The sequence below is a fragment of the Colias croceus genome, chromosome 24, assembly GCF_905220415.1.
Source record: "Colias croceus chromosome 24, ilColCroc2.1".
NCBI classification, from domain to species: Eukaryota; Metazoa; Arthropoda; class Insecta; order Lepidoptera; family Pieridae; genus Colias; species Colias croceus.
Window position 1 is genome coordinate 7,236,661 of NC_059560.1, and position 26,987 is coordinate 7,263,647.

The following is a 26,987-nucleotide window of genomic DNA, read 5'->3' on the forward strand; positions in this document are numbered from 1 at the left end:
GCATAACCATCAGTATTAGCAATTCTAGTATTACTACGTACATAGTACAGAATAGAAGTGAATTTTGAATAATTTTGTATATATTTAAATAAGATGTAAATAACGTTTGAAGTATTACATTCTAGTCACTTTTAATATTAAGATTAGCACACTTGGTTGTATAGATTTATTATGATACTCATTAATATTGTTAAGTTAAAATGTGAATGCAGTTTTTAAATCTATCGGAATTTATAGTCAACGCATATAATTTTACGAAACTTTTGAGTAGATGTTTGACACTGCATTAAAAACAGCAATATCTTTGATATAATAATATCTAAAAACGATCAGTGTATAACATGAACATAAATAAAGATACGTAATAATTTACGTAAAGTGGATAGTTGAGTGTTATTTAATACTCATATTAAAATATAGCATGCTTACAACTGAATCAACGCTTTAAATGTAAAAATGTAAGTTTTATTTTAGACGTCATATGAGGTGCAAAATAAAATAACCAAATAAATAAAATTATATGTACTAAAATGTTCAATTATTTTTTACACAACATTCCTCCTCCTCCAATAATTATTAATTATTATAGCCATGCATTGGAAACCTCGCTAATTTCTTAAAATGTACATCCTAAACTGGGTAAACTGGTTATAGTGTACATAAAACCGATAAAACCTAAGCATAAAACCTGTGCATAAAACGGATGCATTATTGCAAGATTATTGCCATAAACATGTAATACTAAAAGGCTTGTATCTAAGCTATGTATTATTTTGATAGATCTGTGGTTTATTTTATTCTATGATCAATGGATATCCTCTATGGTTTGACACATCCTATTTGAGTTTTCCTATTTCTATTGAATCAGATTTATTCATCAATAATTTACATGTTATTTTTACGCATTTAGTTATTAAATTCCTCTATTTACTTTAGTTATTAAGTACTATTAAAGTAATTTAGATCAAATAAAGCTATCCATTAAGAATTGTTGTGTTTCTCTAAGGTTTCCCTCGTTAATTTCTGCAATCGTTTTAGTAATTCTTTTATAAAAACTTATTATAATGACGGAAAGTTCGGTAGATGATGGGGATTTCAAGCGCAAAGACTTTATTTGCGGTGTTGTTGAAGGTATGCTAGTATATAGAAGTCCTTTTCTTTTATCTATTGAATAATACAGTAGTTTTATGTGCGTTAGAAAGACCGGTGTGAATGACCTGATGTTCTATTGCAGGCTTTTACGGTCGACCGTGGACGACTGAGCAAAGAAAAGATCTATTTATAAAGTAAGTATTCAATTGGAATAATTACATTTTTATTGATTTTTATCCAGGCATTATGATATTAGCAGAACTTTAGCAGTAACTGCTCTGAATATTTTACACTGCTATCATTATCATGTTTTTTTTTTATTATCAGTGTATCTATACTAATATAATAAAGCTGAAGAGTTTTTTTTGTTTGTTTGAACGCACTAATCTCGGGAACTACTGGTCCAATTTGAAAAATTCTTTCGGTGTTAACAAGGAATATAATAGCTCATTTATCAAGGAAGGCTATAGGCTACCTATCATCACGCTACGACAGGAACGCAACCGCGCGGAGCAGCTAGTTTATGATAAATCAATACTTGTAAACATTCTAAATGTTATTTAAAATAAATGTTAAAAGGAAAGTTAAAGCTAACCATTCTCTTTTAAATATAGTGATATCAATATTTTGATGTGTTAAAACATTCTAATATTATAAAGAAAATTTTATAAAAAAGTAAATACAATATAAAATACCTCTGTATTGTCCATTGTGACCTATGATATATAAAAAAGCTAGATACGTTACCCACTCTCTATTTTGGCAAGAAAAAACTCAGCTAAGTGCCCGAGTTTCACTTAGTCACGCACCATTCAGCGTCGTGGCTGGATGTTATTTTTATATTTTAATCGGCAGTTGTTATTATGAAGTACATGAGTGAGACATGTATTATGTCTCGTGCGTGAGAGTTAAAGAGAGAACAACTGTATTGGTGATAATGCTTTAGTAAGTAGGTATGTATTAATTACGCTGTTTTTTAGTGCAATGATGTTGGCGTATGCTGCGTCTACTAGTATAATAGGTCTTTGATTGTGACTCTATTTCTAATATAAAGTATTTCAATTTCTACTATAATCACATTCCACATTTTAGGCTAAAGAAATGGGGTCTAGATATGTATGTATACGCTCCAAAAGACGACTACAAGCATCGCGCGTACTGGCGAGAGTTATACACGGTGGAGGAGGCTGAGCACCTCACGTCTCTGATCTCGGAGGCCAAGTCGCATGGTATTACCTTCTGCTATGCACTGTCACCGGGTTTAGATATCACGTATAGCAGTCAGAAGGAGATTACGATATTGAAACGGAAATTGGAACAGGTATGTGGCTTGATTTGTCAGCAATTTTCTTCTTTCTTACTTTATTAATGTGATAGAATATGAATGTAAAAGCTGTTTACGTGTGGGCCAAAATTGTTTTGCTATAATTTTATAACTATCAATAAAAATTCAAACTGTTTAAAGTGCATTGACTTCTGTTTACCTAATTCCCAGACTATGCAAAAAGCATTTCATTTATAAAAGCATTAATAAATTTAGTTTAATTTTTCGGAAAATAGACTGTATTGTAATAAGATTCCCGTTTTCTCTGTAATCTATCATTCTAATTAATTTTGCATTGAGACAACTTCACTTTTATGTCATTGGGTTGACTGACCGGTTGGCTTGGTTGGTAGTGGCCCTGCCTTCCAAGCCAGAGATTGTGTGTTTGAATCCCACCCGGGGCAAATATTTGTATGTTAATAGCATATAATATTAACCAGTCTGGTACATGTTTGTTATCAGACCCTGGATCTACTATAATTTTATGTAGTAGTAATAATAATTATATACACCAACCTTGTGTTGACAGAAAATCTAGCCCTAAGCTAGATTTAAACTAGTATATAAGACAACAGCTAAGCAGACCTTTTCTATTGTACATCAAAACATTCAAGGCTTGGCTAGCAAATTATTAGAAATAGAATTATTTTTAAATCATAATAGAATTAAGGTTTTTTGTGTAACAGAACATTGGCTTAAACAATGTCAGTTGGTAATAAATATTGATAATTATACATTAAAAAGTATATACTTCAGGACATATGCTATTCATGGAGGTTCTCTTATTTTTGTACACAACAGTGTAAAATGTAAAGAACGAACTGACATTGTTAGTCTTTCTGTAGAACGGACCATTGAACTGTCCTGTGTTGAACTGGAGCGTTACATTATTGTTTGCGTTTATAGACCCCCTTCCAGTGACTATAATATGTTTGAGACAGTCATGGAAGAAATATTAAAGCGTTTAAGTAGGAGTAAAAAAAAAGTTATAGTATGTGGTGATTTTAATATTGATATACTTTTACAAACACAAACGACTACACGAATTGTTAATTTGTTTCAGTCATTTAATCTGTATAAACTTTTTAATGAACCCACACGAATTACACCTACTTCTGCAACCTGTATTGATAATATATACTGCGACTGCTTCTGTTTAGAGAAAAATATTCTCAATACACTCACTTCGGATCACTGTGGCCAGAAAGTAGTTTTTGAATGGGATTGCTTACCTGAATTTAAAAGAATTAATGTTAGGCCTATAAGTAAAAAAGGCATTAATAAATTTAGAGATAATATTAATAAAAACCTGCCCGTACTGAATGATCAATCCTGTAATAATAATCCTTGTGAAATGTTTAAAAATCTTTTTTTTTTTTCAAACTCAAACATTTATTTATTCAATTAGACTTCTTCGAGAAGCACTTTTGAAACGTCAATACATATTTTTAACATTTACCACCGATTCGGAAAGCAGTATCTATGGAGAAGAATCGGCAAGAAACTCCATAGTTGCTCTTTTAAATCATTTCAGTATTACAATTTAATTTTACAAAATATGTAAGTAACTGTACGTATATATCATAATATGCCAAAGAACTGTCCTGTGGTTTTTACGCGACAACCCTCCATGGGTTTTTATCTTCCATATATTCCTTAATGCTGTAATAGGCTCTCTGAACTAATACGTTTTTTACATAATTTTTAAATTTAGCACTACTAAACTCTTTAATACTATGAGGAATTCTGTTGTAAAAAAGTATACCTTGGCCCATAAATGAATTTTTAACTTTAGCTAACCGGTAAAATGGCATTTCAATTTTATTTCGGTTCCTTGTGCCATAACGGTGTCTATCTCCTACTCTTGTGTGTAAGTCTGCGTTTTTGTGTACATATAAAATATTATTAAATATATACTGTGATGGTACTGTGAGGATACCAGTATTCTTAAAGAGATCTCTTAGTGAGTCCCTAGCACGTAAATTATATATAGAGCGTATGGCTCTTTTCTGTAATATAAATATAGTTTCTATATCTGCAGCCCTGCCCCATAGCAGAATTCCATAGGACATAATGCTATGAAAGTAGCTAAAATAAACCAATCTAGCCGTGTCTTCATCGGTGAGATGCCTTATTCTTCGAACTGCATATGCAGCTGAACTAAGCTTAGCAGCGGTGGTGGCAACATGGGCCCCCCATTGTAGCTTCTCATCTAGTGTCAAACCAAGAAAAACAGTAGAATCCACAGGGTATAATACCTCCCCGTTTAAAATAATATCCCTTTTCACCTTTTTTACATTTGGAAGGATAAATTCAACACAATTTGTTTTTTTTGCATTTAATAATAAATTATTAGCAGTGAACCATTTGGATATGCGTAAAAGAGCAGAGTTTACTTCGTCAACATTTGTGTCATGTCTATCCACATTAAATATTAATGAGGTATCATCTGCAAACAGTACTATTTCACACATATCCTGCAAATAATAAGGTAGGTCATTAATATATACTAAGAACAAAAACGGTCCTAAGATAGATCCCTGCGGAACACCTATGTTAATCGGCGCACCGCGAGATTTCTCTCCATTAACAACAACGGTTTGTACCCTGTTCTGAAGATATGAAGCTATGAGGTCCTGAGATAAACCTTTAATACCATAAAAATTTAGTTTCCGTAATAGAGTGGTATGTTCTACACAGTCAAAAGCCTTAGAAAGGTCGCAGAATATCCCCAAAGCATTCTTTGAATTTTCCCATGCTTTATATATATGTGACAAAAGAGCTATTCCAGCATCAGTGGTAGAGCGCCCCTTTGTGAAACCAAACTGTTTGGCGTGCAGTAAACCATTTGATACAAAATGACTACATAATTGGTTTAAAATTAATTTCTCGAAGACTTTGCTCAAAGTTGGTAAAATGGAAATTGGCCTATAGTTATTGCAGTCTTCTTGGTCACCACTTTTAAATAAAGGAATAACTTTACTTAACTTTAATAAATCAGGGAATATACCACAGTCACAACATTGATTAAATATAAACGCTAAGTGGTTGGCAATGTTTTCTATAATATTATTTACTAGATTTACAGACATTCCCCAGAGATCACATGTTTTTTTTAAGTTTAATGTTTTAAAAGTTTTAACAATTTCCTCTGCAGTCACATGTCGCAATTCAAATAATACATTACATTCAGCAACATGGTCCCTCAAGTAGGACTCCGCAAGCGCTGATGACGAATTTAATTTTTCGGTAATACTAGCAGGGACACTACTAAAAAAATCTTCAAAAGCAAGCGCAACATCAGCACTTTTGTCAATGACCCTACCAGCATTAACTAGTTTTATGGTACTATTTGATTGGCTTTTGCCCATTTCACCATTAATAATTGCCCAAACCGTTTTAACTTTGTTATCAGAGTTGCGTATTTTATCTCTGACATACAAGCACTTGGCAGTGAAACAAACTTTTTTAAAAGTTTTTGAATAATTTCTAACATAACTAAGAAATGCCAAGTCTTTGTTATATTGCTTCATGCCATATAACTCATATAAAACGTTCCTGCATCTGTGTATACTAGGTGTTGCCCATTGGCTAAATGGTAAATCCTTGGTAATACTTAAAGATTTAACTTTAAAGATTTTTTCAAACTCATTATGAATTAAATTAAAAAGATTTGTAAACATTTCACAAGGATTAGTATGAAAGGATTGATCATTCAGGCCAGGCAATTTATTATTAATATTATCTCTAAATTTATGAATGCCTTTTTTAGTTATAGGCCTAACATTAATTCTTTTAAATGTAGGTATGCAATCCCATTCAAAAACTACTTTCTGGCCACAGTGATCCGAAGTCAGTGTATTGAGAATATTTTTTTCTAAAAAGTTACAATCACAGTAAACATTATCAATACAAGTTGCAGAACTTGGTGTAATTCGTGTGGGTTCATCAAAAAGTTTATGTAAATTAAATGATTGAAATAAATTAACTATTCGTGTTGCCATTTGTGTGTGTGAAAGTAAATCAATATTAAAGTCTCCACATACTATAACCTTCTTTTCACTTCTGCTCAAACGCTTTAATATTTCTTCCATGACTGTCTCAAACATATTATAGTCACTGGAAGGAGGCCTATAAACGCAAACAATAATGTAACGCTCAAGTTCAACACAGGACAGTTCAATGGTGCGTTCTACAGAAAGGCTAACAATGTCAGTTCGTTCCTTGCATTTTAAACTATTGTGTACAAAAATAAGAGAACCTCCATGAATAGCGTTTGTCCTAAAGTATATACTTTTTAATTTATAATTATCAATATTTATTAACAACTGACATTGTTTAAGCCAATGTTCTGTTACACAAAATATTTTAATTCTATTATGATTTAAAAATAATTCTATTTCTAATAATTTGCTAGCTAAGCCTTGAATATTTTGATGCACAATAGAAAAAGACTGCTTAGCTGTTGTCTTATAAACTAGTTTTTCAATTTAGTTCATAATGAATTTGAAAAAATATTTAAAGTTAAATCTTTAAATATTACCAAGGATTTACCATTTAGTAAATGGGCGACACCTAGCATACATAGGTGTAGGATCGTTCTTTATGAGTTATATGGTATGAAGCAATATAATAAAGACCCATCTTTTCTTAGTTATGTTAGAAATTACTCAAAAACTTTTAAAATAGTTTGTTTTACTGCGAAGCGATTGTATATCAGAGATAAAATACGCGAATCGGATAATAAAGTTAAAACAGTTTGGTCTATTATTAATGGTGAAATGGGTAAAAGCAAATCAAGTAATACTATAAAACTTGTAAATAATGACAGGGTTATTGACAAAAGTGCTGATGTTGCGCTTGCTTTTGAAGAATTCTTCAGTAGTGTCCCTGTTACTATTACTAATAGTTTAAATTCGTCTTCAGCACTTGCAGAAACCTTTTTGAGGGACCATGTTGCGGGGTGCAGTACATTATTTGAATTACGACACGTAACTGCTAGTGATATTGTTACTGCCTTTAAGACGCTTAATCTAAAAAATACTTGTGATCTTTGGGGAATGTCCGTAAATTTAGTTAATAATATCATAGAAAATATTGCGAAAAATTTAGCTTTTATATTTAATAAGTGTTGTGACTATGGTACATTTCCTAATTTACTAAAGCTTAGTAAAGTTATACCTCTATTTAAGAAGGGCGATCAAGAAGACTGTAACAATTATAGACCTATCTCTATTTTACCAACATTAAGTAAGGTATTCGAGAAGTTAATATTAAACCAACTGAGTAGTCATTTTGCATCTAATGATTTACTGCACACCAAACAGTTTGGTTTCACAAAGGGGCGCTCAACCACAGATGCTGGGGTTGCACTTCTAACACATATATATAAAGCATGGGAAAACTCAAAAAATGCTCTGGGGATATTTTGTGACCTCTCCAAGGCATTTGACTGCGTTGAACATTGTACTTTGTTACGTAAACTTAATCACTATGGAATTAAAGGAAAAGCACAGAACCTCATAGCGTCATACCTGCATGATAGGATACAGACTGTAGTTGTTAATGGAGAACGTTCTAGCGGTGCGTCAATTAACATTGGTGTTCCACAGGGGTCAATTTTAGGTCCCTTCTTGTTCTTGGTATATATCAATGATCTTCCCTATTATTTGCAGGATAGGTGTGAAATAGTTCTGTTTGCAGATGATACCTCATTAATTTTTAATGTGGATAGGCATGACCCAAATGTTGACGAAGTGAACAGTGCTCTTTTACACATATCTGAATGGTTTAATGCCAATAATTTATTATTAAATGCCAAAAAAACCACTTGTGTTGAATTTTTACTTCCTAACGTAAAAAAGTTGAACAGAGATATTACCTTGAACGGGGAGGTATTGCATCCTACTGAGTCTACTGTATTTCTAGGGTTAACATTGGACGAGAAACTACAGTGGGGAGCCCATGTCAACACCGCTGCAGGTAAGCTCAGTTCAGCTGCATATGCAGTCCGAAAAATAAGGCAACTCACCGATGAAGATACGGCTAGACTGGTTTATTTCAGCTACTTTCATAGCATTATGTCCTATGGAATTCTACTGTGGGGCAGGGCTGCAGATATAGAAACTATATTTATCTTACAGAAAAGAGCCATTCGCTCTATATATAATTTACGTGCTCGGGATTCACTAAGAGATCATTTTAAGAATACTGGTATCCTTACTGTACCATCACAGTATATATTTAATAATATTTTGCATGTTCACAAAAACGCCGACTTACACACAAGAGTAGGAGATAGACACGATTATGGCACAAGGAACAGGAATAGAATTGAAATGCCATTTTTCCGATTAGCTAAAGTTAAAAATTCATTTATGGGTCAAGGTATACGCTTATACAATAGAATTCCTCTCAATATTAAAGAGTTTAGTAGTTCTAAATTTAAAACTTATATAAAAAATGTACTGGTTCAGAGAGCGTACTACAGTATTCAGGAATATATGGACGATAAAGACCCATGGAGGGTTGTCGCGTAAAAACCACAGGACAGTTCTTTGCATATTATGATATATTATGTATAAGTTAGATATAAGTTACATATTATGTAATATTGACATGATTTTAAAAGAGCAACTATGGAGTTTCTTGCCGATTCTTCTCCATAGATACTGCTTTCCGAATCGGTGGTCAATGTTAAAAATACTTATGTAATGACGATTCGAAAGTGCTACTAAATAGTAGTCTAATTGAATAAATGAATGTTTGAGTTTGAGTTTGAGTTTATGATGAACATAGATGTTTGCTCCGTGTCTGGGTGTTAATTATTTATTTATTTATTTATTTATTTACATCACATAGAACTTACTATCATTACAGGATTCTAACCTAATTCGACAGTGTTCTTTTATAAATTATCTATATAAGTATTTATTTTAAATTATATATATGTATGTTTATCATCCGGTTTCCATAACACAAGCAAAAGCTTAGTATGGGATCAAATCGTGCCATGTGTGAAAATTGTCCTGAAATATTTATTTATTGGGTATGAATTATTCTAGGTTTCACAATTTGGATGTACCTGCTTCTCTCTGCTATTTGATGATATTGAACCGGAAATGAGTGAAGCCGATAAGCAAATATTCCAGAGCTTTGCTCATGCACAGGTATGAAATTATGTGTACTGCAAAAACTTATATATCACAAATTTTGTGTTCATAAATTTCTATCTATTGGAAAATATTGATTTATTTATTCTTACATTGTTAAAATTGTTAATATCAAGCGTCTTTTATATGCGGAAAAAAATAACAATATCTATTTGGAAATTCAGTGTTTTGTCAGTTTTAATATAGCAGTATGCACTTTTGAATTGTAATCAAAAGGAATCTAATACGCAAACAATTAGATTGTTAAACTTCTACTTAATCTGCATTTATAGTTTTGTATTTTTTTCCTGTTTTGAGGTGAAATCTAACGACATTCAAAAAAACCTTTCTTGAAAATATTTCTCCTAAAGTTGACTATTTTCGCAGGTATCAGTAACAAATGAGATACACCAGCACCTCGGCTGTCCCCGCTTCCTGCTCTGCCCCACGCAGTACTGCTCCACTAGAGCTGTACCCACTGTGAATAGCTCGGAATATCTCAACACCTTGGGCACTAAGCTGTCCCAGGAGATTGATATTATGTGGACTGGTGAGTGGTTTATTTGTACTAGCTGTGCCCCGCGGTTCTACTCGCATTTCTCCGCTCCTATTGGTATTAGCTTGATGCCTATATTTTGACCAGACCTGTTAGTAATATTCTTGTAAAATTTTAAGTTAATCCATGCATTACTTTCTGAGTTTAGCCCATACATACATACAGATAGACAAAAATTCTAAAAACTATATTTTTGGCTTTGATATTGATTGAAAATCACACCCCAAGTATCACTATCATCACTACATAGTATAAAACAAAGTCCCTTTCTCTGTCCCTATGTCCCTTTGTATGCTTAAATCTATAAAACTACGCAACGGATTTTGATGCGGTTTTTTTATTAGATAGAGTGATTCAAGAGGAAGGTTTTAGTATATAATTTATTAAGTTTTAGACAAAGCGGGCAAAGCCGCGGGCGTTAAGCTAGTTCTTTTAATAAAATATTCAATGTACAGTTGAATTTACTACGGTTTTATTATATTAAGTGTGGATAATAGTGTTGTGTATTAAATATCATGATATCAATTTCATGGGATTATATATCATCATCGCAGCGATACTAAATCATATTATTAATTATCATAGATTATAGATAAATTCTAGAGCAAAATCATGTTATTCCTTAGAGCCAGCGCGCACGAGCAACTTTGTCTCCGGAACTATTTTGTCTCCGCAACTATTTTGTCTCTCCGACCTATGGGCTAGTATGAAAGTGCGCGCACGTAGCGACGCAACTCCCCATACAATTGATGGGAGAGACAAAATAGTTGCGGAGACAAAGTTGCTCGTGCGCGCTGGCTCTTATTATGTACCTTTTTGTAATAAAAATTCATTCAATATAGTTTTCAAATAGTTTGGAAAATCCAAAAGTGCACGCCTCATAATCTCATCCTTTACAATAAAATTGATTATTTATAAAGAGTACACTATAAATATCTATAAAAAAGAAATAAAATAAAACAGTTGGAAAAGTAAAGAAAGCGGTACCGTAATAATTGAGCTATTTTTCTTGTGGCCCCACCTAGATGTGAAACTGCGCAGGTTTAAGGGACTGACTACCAACTTATTTTTTTAAACCTTGGCTTATAGTATAAAGAATCGAGTTTATAATGGTGAATTTTGAGTACACTATAAATATAAAAAATAAAATAAAGAATAGGTATATATAGATATACTAAAATTATGGAGAACAGTCGATATTTTTTTTTGTTTATTTAATAACAATTAAACCACATCGAATCAGACCCTGAAAAATGAAAGGGTTCTATTCCTGAGCATACTCAAACGTAAGAGAAAAAAAAAGACTCGATTAGTAAAGTATTTCGGTCGCTATCGTGTTAACAAGAAAATCCTCCGCACATACAGACACACGGATGTCCAAGACAGAACTTTTTTAAACTGTTTTTTAACTAGTTTAAATAACAAAAATGACATCAAAAATATCATGAATGTTAAAAATAGTGTTTTTTCTTAATATGTGTGTGTATGTATTATCTTACAAGTGCAATGTATGATACATAAAGACATTTTAAGTTTGAAAAATCAGATGTTTTGCGCGAAGTGACAGTAGTACCCACCTCAACGCTTCGCTTATGAGGCGTGCATAAATGTTATGATTTTGAAGTTGAACAAATGTAACATTCTTAAATGATCTAAACTTTATTACGATTAGAGTAAGAAATATAGACTACTTGATAGTTATTCAAATTTTGTTTTACTTGCTGTGAAGGAATAAAATTCCGAATACATTTATAAGAACAATCCCATGTGGCATATATCTATCATAAATATGTCAAACATACATAAGTTCAAACTTAAACAAGCTAGCAATTCCTTTCAAAATGTATGAATCATATCAATGGAAAATCTGTTATCAGCAACATGTCAATGACCTTATACCGTTAATTCTTAAACTTTATTACCACGTGCCAAAAGTGTTTTATAGTTCTGTTTATGCAAAATTGTACTTTATGTACTTGTGTGAAGCTTTGATTTTGAACGTCACTTATAGTTTGATTGAATTTGTATGGAGATCTGGGTTTGACTCCTGTTATATGCAAAAAGAAACAGTGACTGGGGCTACAATGTTAAGCTAATCCACTTCATTAATTTAACCAAAAATATACCTTGTCACCTACTTGATAAAAACATAACACAAAATGAATAACTAAAGAAAAAGGTTGTTTTTTTATTTATTACTAGCGGTCCGCCCCGGCTTCGCCCGTGGTATATATTTCGCAATAAAAGGTAGCCTATGTTATTTCTCAGGGTCTAAAGATTGTCTGTGCCAAATTTCATCAAAATCGGTCCAGTTGTTTATGCGTGAAAACCATACATACATACATACATAATTACAAACCTTTCCTCTTTATAATATTAGTATAGAAGTATAGATAATATGTTTTTATTACAATAATTACTAACTATAAAATTCGTACAAACATTCGTTAATCGACAAGCTTTAATACAAATTGAAAATTTTTTCAGGACCTAAAGTAATATCAAAAACGTTGACAACAGAATGCATTGAAGAAATAACACAAGTATTGAGAAGACCCCCGGTCATATGGGATAATCTGCATGCCAATGATTATGATCAAAAGAGAATATTTCTGGGTAAGACATTTCTAGAAGATATTTTATAGCAAATGATATATTACAGAACACTATTATTTAATAACAAAAGTTTGCGTGTTTGTTAATTTTTACACACGAACAGCTGGATAATTTCTAGTGAAAATAGTATGAAGTGAACTGAACTGATGCTAATTTTAATCCAGAAGCTTTTTATTTTTCTCAAAAATGTTAATAAAATTCTACTAGTCATGAGTTCAAAAATTACTTTGTTAAATCCCAAACTTGTGTGATAGTGCTACAAAATAATCTGTAGATTGTTAAGCCATGCAATTGAACAGAAAAAAAAATTCACATACTAAGTTTTTTTTTTAAATACCCTCATTTTACAGGTCCCTACTGCGGTAGATCGCCAGAACTGATCCCTCTGTTACGAGGGGTGTTAACGAATCCAAATTGTGAATACAACGCGAACATGATAGCGATACGAACTCTTGCGCATTGGGCAAGCTGCAGAATGGATGCGCCGGCGCATAGTGAGATTTTTAAATTTTTTACTAATTTTCATGATTTTTTTTGCTTTCAGGGTAATGTTAGGTGAACTTCTTAATTTTGGTTAATATTGAAATTTATAAATCTATTTTATGGTGATGTAGGGTATACAAACAGAATCTATTTTATGTGTTTCATAAAATATCATAATTTTTATCTACAAAAAATATTACTTTTTTGTTATATTATTGATGAAAGAAAAGCTTGTGCAAAAGTCTTCTTCTATATTTAAAAATAATAAATAACTAGCAAACCGGTTCGTGCATTCTGGAGTTATAGCGTCAGGAAGGAAAACGCGACTTATTTTTATATAGTAGATAATATTAAAGAATAAATCATCGATCAATCAAAAAACATATCAATTATAGATGAAGCTGTGTCCTGGGACATAAAATTGGAGCGCGAAGGTGACCAGGGTGTGTGTGAAGATGAAGTGCCTCTGGCACTTGGCAAGCATGTGTATCATCATCGCCAGGCATTAAGGTAATATATCATTTAATATATATTTGTTGTTATCATTAAATCACATAAGTGCAATATTGTTTGTTTTTATGCCTGAAATTTTACTTTAAAAAATAAAAACATGACTTAAATCTAAAAAGGAAAAAATCGCATGGCAAAAACTTATGGAAATGAAAAAAATTTTTTTTTCAGCCAAGCGATAAATGAGTGGCTTCCAGAGTTCTCCATACCAAAGACATCTCAGGGGCCAGTTATAAAGCCGCAGCCTACAGGTACTATCTGTTTTATATCTAAGTTTAGTTAGGAAATTAAATAGATATTTTTTCTAATTAATTTTATTATACTTTCATTGCTATTAAAAATTATTGATAAAGCTTATTTCTCGCTGGCGTTCATGCGAAAATTGTCCGAAACTAATCTCTGCTTAGTAGGCAGGCAGAGTTTTCTAACAAGCGATACTTTTATTTCATTGAATTTTTTCGTCGCTCGCTCCTTTTTGGACGATAATTTCATACACAATTGTGGCATCATAGATTTATTATTAAGTATATTGTTTACCATGTTCTTTATTGTCTGATGGTTGTATTACACCCATTCGGGTAAAATACACCCATTTAGGTATTTCACACCTTTTCGTTTTCATATTTTAAACTCTTGTAAAAGATAAATCATTGTTTATTGTTATTATTAAGCTATTGCATAGCTTCTATCGCGGGCCTTGAGCGCAGGGACTGAATCGAGACATTCCGTAACGAAAAAACCTCACGCTCCCCACTCCGACAGGCACGGAGGTGTGGCTAGAAGGCATGCTATGCAATAGCTTTACCGCGGCAGTCCCCGAGTGCCACACGTCTTTTTGTATATCACCGATCCGGGTATTCCACACCCGTTCGGGTCTCGCGCACCCTTTCCCACTGTGCCGTGTAAAGTCCCATGGCGTGTACCACCCGCAGAGGCTGTCGATTCGGGTATTTCCCACCCGTTCGGGTGTCACGCACCCTTTCCCACTGTGCCGTGTAAAGTTCGTGTACCACCCGCAGAGGCAGCGATCATCCCCATAGTGCCGTCGGTGAACACTTGCATGTCGCTGGTGGGCACGACCAGTACTACCACTGTGAGCGTGGCGCAGATACCGACCGTCACCACCACGCACCTGCAGGCGCTGCCCGACATGTGCGCGCAGCAACCGCCCACGGTACGTGCGTGCTGCATGCATTGAGATAATATTACTACGTATGGAGGTGACACCACGAACAAAATCTGTGCGCCATTTTTTTGCTCTAACTAAGTTTTAAAAATTATTATCTAGTTATATACTTACTGATGAAAAGTTATTCCTTTGCACTTTTCCGTATTATTTGTGCAATATCGTAACACACACGAAGGCATATTTGATGCGTGTTACTTTAAAACAAATAAAAAATGAGCGTGCAGTTAAGCTAAGACTTATGGTGAGCGGACCATAAGTGATGTAGGCGGTGTCGTCTCCATATGTATATCTCAATGGCTGCATTATATATTTTACTAGCTTACACCTAATCCACACTAATATTATAAAGAGGCAAACTTTGTTTGTTTGATTGTAATGAATAGGCTCATAAACTACTGGACCGATTTTGATGAAATTTGGCACAGACAATCTTTAGACCCTGAGAAAGAATATACCTTTTATTGCGAAATATGTTCCACGGGCGAAGCCGGGGCGTACCGCTAGTAATTTATATACTAAAACCTTCCTCTTGAATCATTCTATCTAATAAAAAACCGCATCAAAATCCGTTGCGTAGCTTTAAAGATTTAAGCATAAAAAGGGACATAGGGACAGAGAAAGCGACTTTGTTTTATACTATGTAGTTATTATAAACTAGCTGTGCTCTGCGGTTTTACCTGCAGTGCTCCGCTCTTGTTGGTCTTAGCGTGATGATATATAGCCTATAGCCTTCCTCAATGAATGGGCTATCTAACACTGAAAGAATTTTTCAAATCGAGTCAGTAGTTCCTGAGATTAGAGCGTTCAAACAAACAAACTCTTCATAAAATTATTATAGAAATTATAGATTAGTTTGTAACGTTAATCATAATGCTGTTCGTTTTTCTCATTATCACACAAGAAAGACTGGACCGATTTGGCTAATATTGATTAATCTTTAAATATTCGTCGATATCAAGTGAAGATTTGAATGATTTAATCATCTATATCTGTTAGTTCATAACGATGTTTTATTTATGTTTCCAGATGTCAACATCCGAAAACTTCAACCCCGTGTCCAACCCGGTCATGAACTCCCTCGTATCCCCGACGAAAGTCATCCTCAACGAGTCCATCCCCAACCCGATCATCCCCATGGCGAATTCCAACATCGCTGTACCATCGGAGATTCCAATCTCGACCTTACCCGTACCGATATTAGGTCTAAAACCACTTGAAGAGAAGATAGATGAAGCTATGGAGAAGATAGATGGTCACGATACGCTGTCGAATGATAGCGTGTTGGAAACAAGCTTTATGGATGTTAGGAAAGAAGAGGATCAAATTATTGTTGATGATGATGAACAGAGGAATGGGGATATGAGTGTTGGTGGTGAGTTTTTGGTGATCATTTTTTGTTATAGCAAGAGATAATTACAAAGTATGCATAAAAGAAATTCGCAAAGTTATAAAAGATAAAGGTATATATTTTATTGCTCAGCAATATTTTTTTCTAAATTATCAATGGTTAAGTTAAATTTCTCCTTAATAATAAACTTAATACATATTATATTTATCTCTTTCTTTAGTGTGTAACACGGCCAAGTTTTAGACGCTTTAAGAAACTTTCAAAGTACCGATAAAAAGTTTTTCATCATTTTACAAACAAACTTTGAAAGCACATTTTTATTTTATCTTTAAAACAGTCCAAATACAATCAACACAATGACATTTTTTTATTTATACAGAACAATCTATCAGTTTAAACTCCAAACATTTATTTAACGACTATTATAAGCGCAATATGAATCGTCAAAATAACTATTTTCCCCGCAGACACACCCCAAACGTTGTCTCCCAGTCGGCCGGTAGAGCCCCTGGATGTGGACCCCCCCTCAACAGCGGCTGACTCCGATGTGGTCATGAATGAGCCATATAGCGAGGTTATTATTTACAGACTTGATAAATAATCGTCCGAAGCAAAAAATGAATGAATTTCAATGAATTTATGTAATATTTTACAACGTTAGTCGGACATTTTTGACGAAGTTTTAATTATAAATATATAATACTAGCGGTCCGCCCCGGCTTCGCCCGTGGTACATGTTTACGTTTTCTCTACATAAGATCCATCCTCGTACTTCAAGGAATATAATAAAAAAAAAGAATTATCGAAATCGGTTCTGCCGTTCTCGAGTTATGCGCTTACCAACACATTTTGCGATTCATTTTTATATATTATAAGAAGAAGATACATACTTATAATGACCTTTTTTGTTTCACACATTCAAAATATTACTTTTATTCTGTCTGATTTTAAAACAATCAGATTTATTTTATGTCAATTTTGTAATAAATTTCAGAACGGTTCAATGCAAGTGGAGCCATGCAATAGTCCACTGAGTGCCGACATGATGGTAGAGCCCGTGGAAGTGTCTGATGAGTGAGTCATTTTTTTTTGAAGTGAAACTTCTTTATCGGTGTTGGAAAAAAATTTAGTGTAACATTTTTTCGTTACGCGTGACATTTTTCCGTTACGCGCCATCTTTTTCTTATCCCTACCACGCGTGATTCGACGTATTTCTGTAAAGTTGCATATAGTAAATTATTTTTTGAAAAATAAGGTCATAAAAAAGTTTCACTTCTTACGTGTGTACACTAGTACACGCACACATTTTTTTTTTTATACAAATGTACTACTTGTAAAGTAGAGTCATTTTAGTAGGCAACATTTGAGACCTCTCTATGAAGATAAAATTGATAGACGTCAAAATGTTGCCTATTGCACGTTCAACTAGCGTCAGTAAACCGACTTTACAGACAACTATTTTTTTTTAGCATTAAAATGTCACTTCAATATTTTTTATTCTAATCTCTTCTACAGAGCTTTAGAACAATCAGCAAACGCGTTAACAGCAGACGACCTGCTTTTTGTTTTATAGCATTAAAATGGTCACTTTTTGTATATTTTTTATTATCTCATAGGGCATTAGAGCAATCAGCAAACGCGCTAACAGCAGACGATCTACTTCTCCTCTGCGATCTATTCTACCTGCCGTTCGAGCACGGGTCCCGCGGGTTGCGGCTGCTGCACGACTTCCACTGGCTCACTGCACACGCGGCCAGCATCCTGCCCAGGGGCAGCAAGCCCGAGGTCAGTGGGATCCTTTTTTTTTTCTAGACTAGCTTACCGCCCGCGGCTTCGTCCGCTTTGTCTAAAACCTAATAAATTATATACTTAAACCTTCCTCTTGAATCACTCGTTCAAATAAACCGCAACAAAATCCGTTGCGTAGTTTCAAAGATTTAAGCATACAAAGGGACATAGGGACAGAGAAAGCGACTTTGTTTTATACTATGTAGTGATAAGGAAGCGCTTGACCACAATCTCGCCTGATGGAAAGCTAAGATGTGGTCTATGATAAATAAATAAATAAGATGGTGCGCGCTTCCCTAGTAGGTACCGGTTCACTTTTCGCTTGAAGACCCCCAAATTTTACTCGTCGGGGAACACAGATACAGGAAGCGCGTTCCAGTCCCTTGCGGTTCGATTGAAGAATGTAAAATCGATCGGTCCTGTGGGATTCCGGTAAAATAGGATCCTGCTGCAATTCGGGTTGACAGCTGTACTGTTGATGTTCACCGGCAAAATGTTTACTGTAACAGCCTCATTGATTCGAAATAATAAAAAAGTGTAAATTTTTGTTCAGTTATTTAAATTTCTTTGTAACTATTTTTTAATTCATATTTTTAATATTGTATCATTAAATGGTACGTCGTCACGTTTTCTACATTATGAAAATAAAAATGTGTGCGTGTGTACTACTACTACTACTAGTGTACGCACGTAAGAAGTGAAACTTCTTTATGACCTTATTTTTCAAAAAATAATTTACTATATGCAACTTTACAGATATACGTCGAATCACGCGTGGTAGGGATAAGAAAAAGATGGCGCGTAACGGAAAAATGTCACGCGTAACGAAAAAATGTTACACTAAATTTTTTTCCAACCCCGATAAAGAAGTTTCACTTCAATTACAAAATTAACGAATTTATTATGCTATCACCAGACTAGCGAATGGCGTCGTCGTCTCCGCCGCTTCTCGTGGTGGGCACACCGCTGTCGACGTTTAGCTCGTCGCTTAGCTGTAGCTGCTAATAAAGAGCTACATGCTGAGTTACGGCCCTACGTGTGGGACCTGTGCGCCGTGCTTGCGCTGCTGGCGGCCTTCCTCAAGTGGCTCGGTTAGTATGCACACAGCACTTGCTCAAATAAATGAGGGTAGTTTTTGATTTTGTTAAAATTGAACGAATTGCCAGTCCAATGAAAATATGTGTTTCTAATACAGCTCAAGTAGTAAGTTTTTGACAGAGCATGTTTTTGATTTTTCATTATTTTTACCCGACTGCCAAAGAAGGAGGGTAATGTTTTTCGAGTGTATGTAAGTATGTATGTATGTCTTTTCCTTTGTGACCACCTGTAGCCTAAACGGCTTGATGGATTTTGATGTATGAGGTATCGTTAGATTTGTCTTGATTACGGGAATGTCATAGGATACATTTTATCCTAAAAGTCCCACGGGATAAAGACATAATAATATTTTTTCTAAATTTCCCTTTAAAAAAATATGTATGCGGTATCATTAGATTCATTTCAATCACGGGAGTAATTAATATAGGATTTTTACTCTTTTTTTAGTGTGCAGTCGGGTATTTTGTTTTTTTAATAATTATCAACACTTGTTAACTTCAATAATTGATGTAAAATTATTTATATATTATGTGTAAAATAGTAATAAGAATGAAGTTCAAATATTGATTTGTTTCAGAGCTCGGCAAATTTCCGGCAAATATAGCTACAAATATGCAAGGAAGTTATACATGTAAGTATTCTTAAAAATCATTTTTTCAATAATAAATAAATAATCAAATAATCGCATGAAACGTGACGTCACGCTTTGATATCATAAAGTTTTTACTTTAACTCTTTGTCGTCGTTAGTTTTAACAGCTATTTCACTAAAAATTTAAATTTTTTAAATTGCTCAATCAATTATATGTAAAAAGTATAAAATTGGTCCTTTTATGCCTCCTTGAAGAACACCTTGCTATTCTATACAGGTTATCACTAGTAATAAATTTATTTTTTGTTATTTATTTCAGAGTGAGTTGTGCGATATAATATAAAGTAATGATTATCCATTTATGATATATTTTAATATCTCGGATAAAGTATATTCTATTCTGTACATTGTCAAATGCATAGACTAAGTCGTAATGTTTGATAACATACATCCGAACTTTTTGCCATAATCTTATTGAATGCGTACGTGTTTGAGTAAGACATTCCTGTAATGTGCATATATGTGTGTTTGTGTGTGGATATGTGTGAGTCTTGTTTGGAATTAACGTATCTGGATGTACATGGATTGTTTATAATTGTGTAAAGTTGTTTCCATTTATTGTATTATAAACTAAATTTGTCGTTTATGAATTAATAAAAAAAAAGAGTGTGGCACTCAGGGACTGCCGCTGTAAAGCTATTGCCTAATATGCCTTCAAGCCACACCTTTGTGCCTGTTGGAGTGGGGAGCGTGAGGTTTTTCGTTACGGAGTTTTTGGAGTCCCTGCGCTCAAGGCCCGCGATAGAAGCTATGCAATAGCTTAGAAATAAACAAGAGCTCTATAAATATGTGTGTCTGTGCGTGTGTGTGTTCAATTTATAAATTATGCATTTATTAATTTTCACGATACGCATGTTGATGTACGTATGTTTTTGTACAATTGTTGCGTGCAGGGTTCTCTAAAGGCTGGCGGGAGGCGTTCGAGAGCGGTGCACAGGAGCCGTGGGTGTTTGTATGTACGTGTGTGCTCGTGCGCAGGGTTCTCGAAGGGCTGGCGGGAGGCGTTCGAGAGCGGTGCACAGGAGCCGTGGGTGTTTGTATGTACGTGTGTGCTCGTGCGCAGGGTTCTCGAAGGGCTGGCGGGAGGCGTTCGAGAGCGGTGCACAGGAGCCGTGGGTGTTTGTATGTACGTGTGTGCTCGTGCGCAGGGTTCTCGAAGGGCTGGCGGGAGGCGTTCGAGAGCGGTGCACAGGAGCCGTGGGTGTTTGTATGTACGTGTGTGCTCGTGCGCAGGGTTCTCGAAGGGCTGGCGGGAGGCGTTCGAGAGCGGTGCACAGGAGCCGTGGGTGTTTGTATGTACGTGTGTGCTCGTGCGCAGGGTTCTCGAAGGGCTGGCGGGAGGCGTTCGAGAGCGGTGCACAGGAGCCGTGGGTGTTTGTATGTACGTGTGTGCTCGTGCGCAGGGTTCTCGAAGGGCTGGCGGGAGGCGTTCGAGAGCGGTGCACAGGAGCCGTGGGTGTTTGTATGTACGTGTGTGCTCGTGCGCAGGGTTCTCGAAGGGCTGGCGGGAGGCGTTCGAGAGCGGTGCACAGGAGCCGTGGGTGTTTGTATGTACGTGTGTGCTCGTGCGCAGGGTTCTCGAAGGGCTGGCGGGAGGCGTTCGAGAGCGGTGCACAGGAGCCGTGGGTGTTTGTATGTACGTGTGTGCTCGTGCGCAGGGTTCTCGAAGGGCTGGCGGGAGGCGTTCGAGAGCGGTGCACAGGAGCCGTGGGTGTTTGTATGTACGTGTGTGCTCGTGCGCAGGGTTCTCGAAGGGCTGGCGGGAGGCGTTCGAGAGCGGTGCACAGGAGCCGTGGGTGTTCCGCGGCGGGCTGGCGGCGGACCTGCGGCGGCTCGTGCCGCTGGACTGCGGGCCCGACCTGCGCCACGCGCTGCCGCACCCCGCGCCGCCGCCGCTCTGCACGCTGCCGCACGCCGTCAGACCCTACGCAGCGAGGGACGAGCTGCCGGTGAGTTCATACACCAACAGGGACACTACGCACCATTCGACACTTTACAGGATCAGAAACAACGTCCCTACGCACCATTCGTCACTTTACAGGATCAGAAACAACGTCCCTACGCACCATTCGTCACTTTAGGATTACCATTCGTGAACAAAGCAAAGCATATAATGCATACTCGTGGCTCCGCTCCTGTTCGTCTTAGCGTGATGATATACAGGGTGTCCCGCTATTGGTATACTAAGCGCGAAGGGACTTGTACTTTTACATACACTGATCACATAATAAAAATACTTAAACAACAAAATTACGTCAAAAATTTTTTTGCTAAATTTTTCCTGAAAATCCATGTTTTCTTCTCTAGCTTCGCGCAGCCAACATATACTGTTTCTCTAATGTGAGCATTTTGTCTATGAAAACATAATCTTAAACGATAGCAAATTAAGCAAATTATTCCTAAATTACAAACTTCATGCACACACTAAATAGTTATAAAGGATTATTAGTAATGAGCTAAAAATGTATTCAGTTAATGCGGCGATTTAAAACACTCAATTAGTTGTCTCGCTTCACTAGAATAAGGAAAGGACTGTAATGTGTCATCTGCGTAAATCCAGTAAATAAAAAAGTCAAAATGATCAAAAATACCTGTAATAAACTAAATAAGTAGAAGTAGCCCGATCCTTGTGACACTACTTGCTTCAATGGTATTTTCCAACCATCGCCGTCTATTTTCTGTTACTCAAATTGCTTTAGAATTTTTCTTTTTAATACTTAGCCACAGTAGACCAGTTTTGGTAGTTAAAAAGTAATGTATATAGTATCGAACGCATGGGAAAAATCAAAAGTCATAAAATTCCATAAGTTGCTTTTTGATCAATTTTACAGAGAAAGGAATGAGGAGGAAAGGTAGGAGTCGTAAATCCTGAAGGTTTTCCGAATTATTTATTTTTACCAATAACTAATATAAAAAGAAATACCCTCAAAAAGTTATCTGTATAATATTGTTTCCAGGTATGTACGATATGTCATAAAACATGTCGCGACGGTGCGGACTGCAGCGATCTGTTCCCGAGTGACTTGCAGAGTTTGCCTGCTGATAGGTATGTTATATTATATTAAAAAAATAAAATTAAAACCACATGAATAATACAGGTTGTTATCCAAATAAGAATGCCTCGTTTACCCATATATGACTACATTTTTTCAAAATATTCACATTTCGTTATATTTTGTTGAAATATTATTTAAGTTAATTCAAATTAGCCTCTATTTTTGGGCAAAATTTCATGAAAATCGGTTCAGCAGTTTTTGGGTGAAGGTGTAACACACAAAGAAACAAACATTCGCATTTATAATATTAGTCGGATTAAGACACTATTTTCAAATCGTTTATATACATGCACTTATCACAGGTTAGTGATGCCGTTCCTAACACTCACACCGGAGTTATGCATGGTGATAGAAGATGATGGTGATTGCTTCACGGATGATGCGACTGAAGTTGATGATGATTCGGAAGGTGATAAGCCGGATGGTGAAGTTAAAGTTAATGGTAAGTGCGATTTGTGTTCTTAGTTAAGGTATAGTTTGTAAATTTGTGTTACAACTTCTGGTATAGAGATTTTTGTTTTTAGTGGAAAATTGTTTAGGTTTATTTGTGAATTTATTCCTTGTTGTCTTCTGCTAATTCAGATGTTTAATACGTGAAATCCAATGACTACATCTTTCTTCATTAAATTGTACTTCGCAAGGAATAAAAATTAATTTTTTTCTGCAAAATACATTTCACAATTTCTTCAAAATATTAAAAAACAAAATTTTGCCTACTCTTTTCACACGCCACATTGACAATAAAAACATTTTCCACAGGAGTAAAACCAGAAATAATAGGCTACGCTTGCGCGGCCCTAAATAGCAAAGAGTTTTACAAGAAACAGGAGATCGCGTGGATACCGGAGATGTGTATCAAGTATCCAGAGGAGCTGGTGCAGAGGGAGGATCTGAGTCAGGCTGCTAAGGTAGGGCTTTATAGTTTTTTAGGTGGTAATTGTTAAAAATATGTCATGACGATTCGAAAGTGCTTCTAAAAGAAGTCTAATTGAATAAATGACTTAACCGATGTGATACTTGTGTACGCTATTTTCCGTCATTATTACGGTTCAACAATTTCGACAGTTTGAACTCTTGCTAGTTAGATTGTAAAATTTTGTTTTTACGGTGCCATATACATCTTGAAATAAAGAATGTATGTGTAAAGAATGTAAATAAAACCATTGTTTGACTTATTTATGACTTCAATCATGATTTTAATGTTCATAGTTCAAGAATGAATAAAAGATTGCCATTTGACAACTTGACTTGTCTAATGCTTTTGACTTTGTAGATCGCTATTTATTCTTTGAAGTTGTAGACTTTTGTTATAAAAAGGGGTTTTGATTATCGTTCGTTAGTAATGGAATACCAGTAATAGAGATTAACAGACTTTATACGAAATAAAATAGAAGTTTTATAAACATAATCTGTTCGGGCTATGAACGGAGTTCCCCAGGGTAGTGGTCTGGGACCGCTACTTTTTCTTATCTTCATAAATGACTTGCAAATGAAATGCAACCAAGATTTTTATGATTTAATCATAGAATATATTACATAACACTATAGTGTGCAAAGACAGAAGTGAAACTATTGCTAGCCTTCTTTATATCTCTATTGTGTGCAAAGACGACTGAATTAGCCTTCATTCTATTCTAAAACTGATTAAATCCTTAAAAAACACTTTCCTTTCAATCTGTTTGGTGTCTTTCAACCCCCTTCCCTCCCTAATTCTGTTTTTGTCTACTCCTAGCTGTTTAACCTAACACACTCACAATGTCCCTGGCGTTGTGGGTGCTCATGGGTGACGCTGACCGCTTACCATCAGGCATCGCGTCTGCTCTGTTGCCTCCTCCCTCATAAAAAAAAATGTTGTGTGGTTTTATGAAACCACGGTAAAAGTGAAACTTTTTTTCACACTATATACATTTAACTAAAAATTATCGTGTTTGTAGGATAATTATCGTACGTATCGTGAGACCAGAAAGTTTGAGACGATGTAATAAAAGTTTCACTTTAAAAAAAAACTCGCATCTTACGATCCAATTGCACAATTCCAGGAGTGCATCAGCCACTTCCACCAGTTCGGCTCGCTGGAGCGGGCTCCCGCAGCAGTGTCGGCCGCGCACCCCGCGCTGCTCACGTGCTGCGTGCTGCCCGCGCCGCGCGACCCGCACGCGCCCGCGCGCCTGCTCACCTGCCTGCTGGCCGCGCTACGGGCCAACGGTAATGTTGTCACATTGCACGACACACGACACGATACACAACACGACACACGACACGATACACCACACACGACACGATACACAACACGACACACGACACGATACGACACACGACACGATACACAACACGACACACGACACGACACGTGATACGTTAGGTCAAAAGACACATCACATGACATGTCGGGTTGCACGACACGTGACATCACGCATTGCAAAACACTTAACACATCACATTAAACATCGTATCAAAAGATATCAAAAAATAACAGGCTCATTGACCACGGCCGCCTACGGCTGTATTGGCGAACGCATAGCTAGCGCGGCGTTGCCGCTCCGCATGACTAACACATATCGAGTGGCCGTCGCGACGTTGCCATTGTTAATAAAACAACTTTCTTCTAGTTGATTCTATCAATAAAGCATGTTGTATATTTTATACTAGCTTTCCACCCGCGGCATCGCCTACGCAGTCAAAGAAAACCCCGCATAGTTCCCGTTCCCGTGGAATTTCCGAGATAAAACCTATCCTATGTCCTTTCTCGGGTATCAAAATATCTCTATACCAAATTTCATGCAGATTGGTTCAGTAGTTAAGGCGTGATTGAGTAACAGACAGACAGACAGAGTTACTTTCGCATTTATAATATTAGTATGGATTATGTTAAATATATCTTTTCTAAATTATATTCTAATTCACAGGTGCAAGCGGCGTACACGCATGCATCAACTCAACAGATCACTATCTGCAGCAGTTCTACAACAAGCTAGGCTTTGTCGAGCTAGCTCGCGACGGTACTCGCGTCTATCTAGCTAGGTCCTTCTAGCGCTTACATAATAACTACCTAGGTCCGATATAGGACGGATCTAGGATAAAAAACAAAATTCTAGATCTAAATAGCATTAACGTACGGTAAATAACTTGACTCAAAACTGAAAGTGTCCGAAACTAAACTCTGCCTAAGTATGTATTAGGTTTTCTTGAGCGATACAATAGACTTTGAACGTTATTAACATGAACTAAGGTGCTGATTTTTTTAATGTTTTATACAACGCGGTACAGATGTTGTAGTTTTCTAATGAGTGATGCAATAGACCTTGAACCATACTGCTACGAGATAAAGTTGTAATTTCAATGAATGTTTTATAGAACTGATCTTCTTTAATAGGCGAGTGTGACTAGTTGTTTATAATACGTTAATGCTATATGGAGATGACCAAGTAATAAAAATAAATGTGTGCGTGTACTAGTGTACACACGTAAGAAGTGAAACTTCTTTATGACCTTATTTTTCAAAAAATAATTTACTATTATGCAACTTTACAGAAATACGTACTCACGCGTGGTAGGGATAGGAAAAAGATGGCGCGTAACGGAAAAATGTCATTCGTAACGAAAAAATGGTATACTAAATTTTTTTCCAACCCCGATAAAGAAGTTTCACTTCAAAAACTTAATTTTTAAGTAATCGAACTGTATTGTATGTAATAATAACTTTACTGTTATAACGAAGTTCTTATATTTAAGATCTCAAAATTCTTTTCGAATTGTGAAGATTGAATGAGCGATATAAATTGTTTTAAGCGAATTGATGTGATTTTTCTTTATTATTGTAAAACATATGAAAATTGTAAAAAATGTTATAAATCGCAATTTTTTTAACAAAACTGAAAACAAAGAAAATACGCATGTATAATTTTACCCACTAAACATAATATACAAGTTACACGGCTTTAGTGACATTCATTGAAGTGATTAAATCGTGCTGTTACGAATGTGGCGATTACAATTACAAATTTGCTTGAAATAAATAAAAAAGGATTCACGTTAATTTAAAACAAATGTGTGCGTGTACACACGTAAGAAGTGAAACTTCTTTATGACCTTATTTTTCAAAAAATAATTTACTATTATATACAA

At 35.5% G+C, this 26,987-nt stretch overlaps 1 protein-coding gene across 2 annotated transcripts; it reads left to right on the top strand.

Annotated features, from left to right (window-relative positions):
• Positions 1 to 852: 852 nt before the first annotated feature.
• On the top strand, positions 853 to 26,406 carry LOC123702769 (protein O-GlcNAcase). Of its 2 annotated transcripts, XM_045650561.1 has the most exons (22): positions 853 to 1,131; positions 1,235 to 1,286; positions 2,185 to 2,413; positions 9,481 to 9,585; positions 9,955 to 10,117; positions 12,611 to 12,739; positions 13,090 to 13,233; positions 13,618 to 13,732; positions 13,904 to 13,983; positions 14,752 to 14,906; positions 15,948 to 16,293; positions 16,737 to 16,843; positions 17,264 to 17,343; positions 17,886 to 18,054; positions 18,974 to 19,148; positions 19,733 to 19,786; positions 21,550 to 21,755; positions 22,764 to 22,852; positions 23,165 to 23,304; positions 23,622 to 23,770; positions 24,902 to 25,067; positions 25,769 to 26,406. In XM_045650561.1, the coding sequence occupies exons 1-22, from the start codon at positions 1,065 to 1,067 to the stop codon at positions 25,891 to 25,893; spliced, it is 3,045 nt and encodes a 1,014-aa protein (XP_045506517.1). In that variant the 5' UTR covers positions 853 to 1,064; the 3' UTR covers positions 25,894 to 26,406. The 2 variants fall into 2 exon arrangements, with proteins under 2 accessions (XP_045506517.1, XP_045506516.1); XM_045650560.1 differs by lacking the exons at positions 853 to 1,131; positions 1,235 to 1,286; positions 2,185 to 2,413; positions 9,481 to 9,585 and having other exon boundaries at positions 10,008 to 10,117; positions 14,758 to 14,906.
• Positions 26,407 to 26,987: the final 581 nt, after the last annotated feature.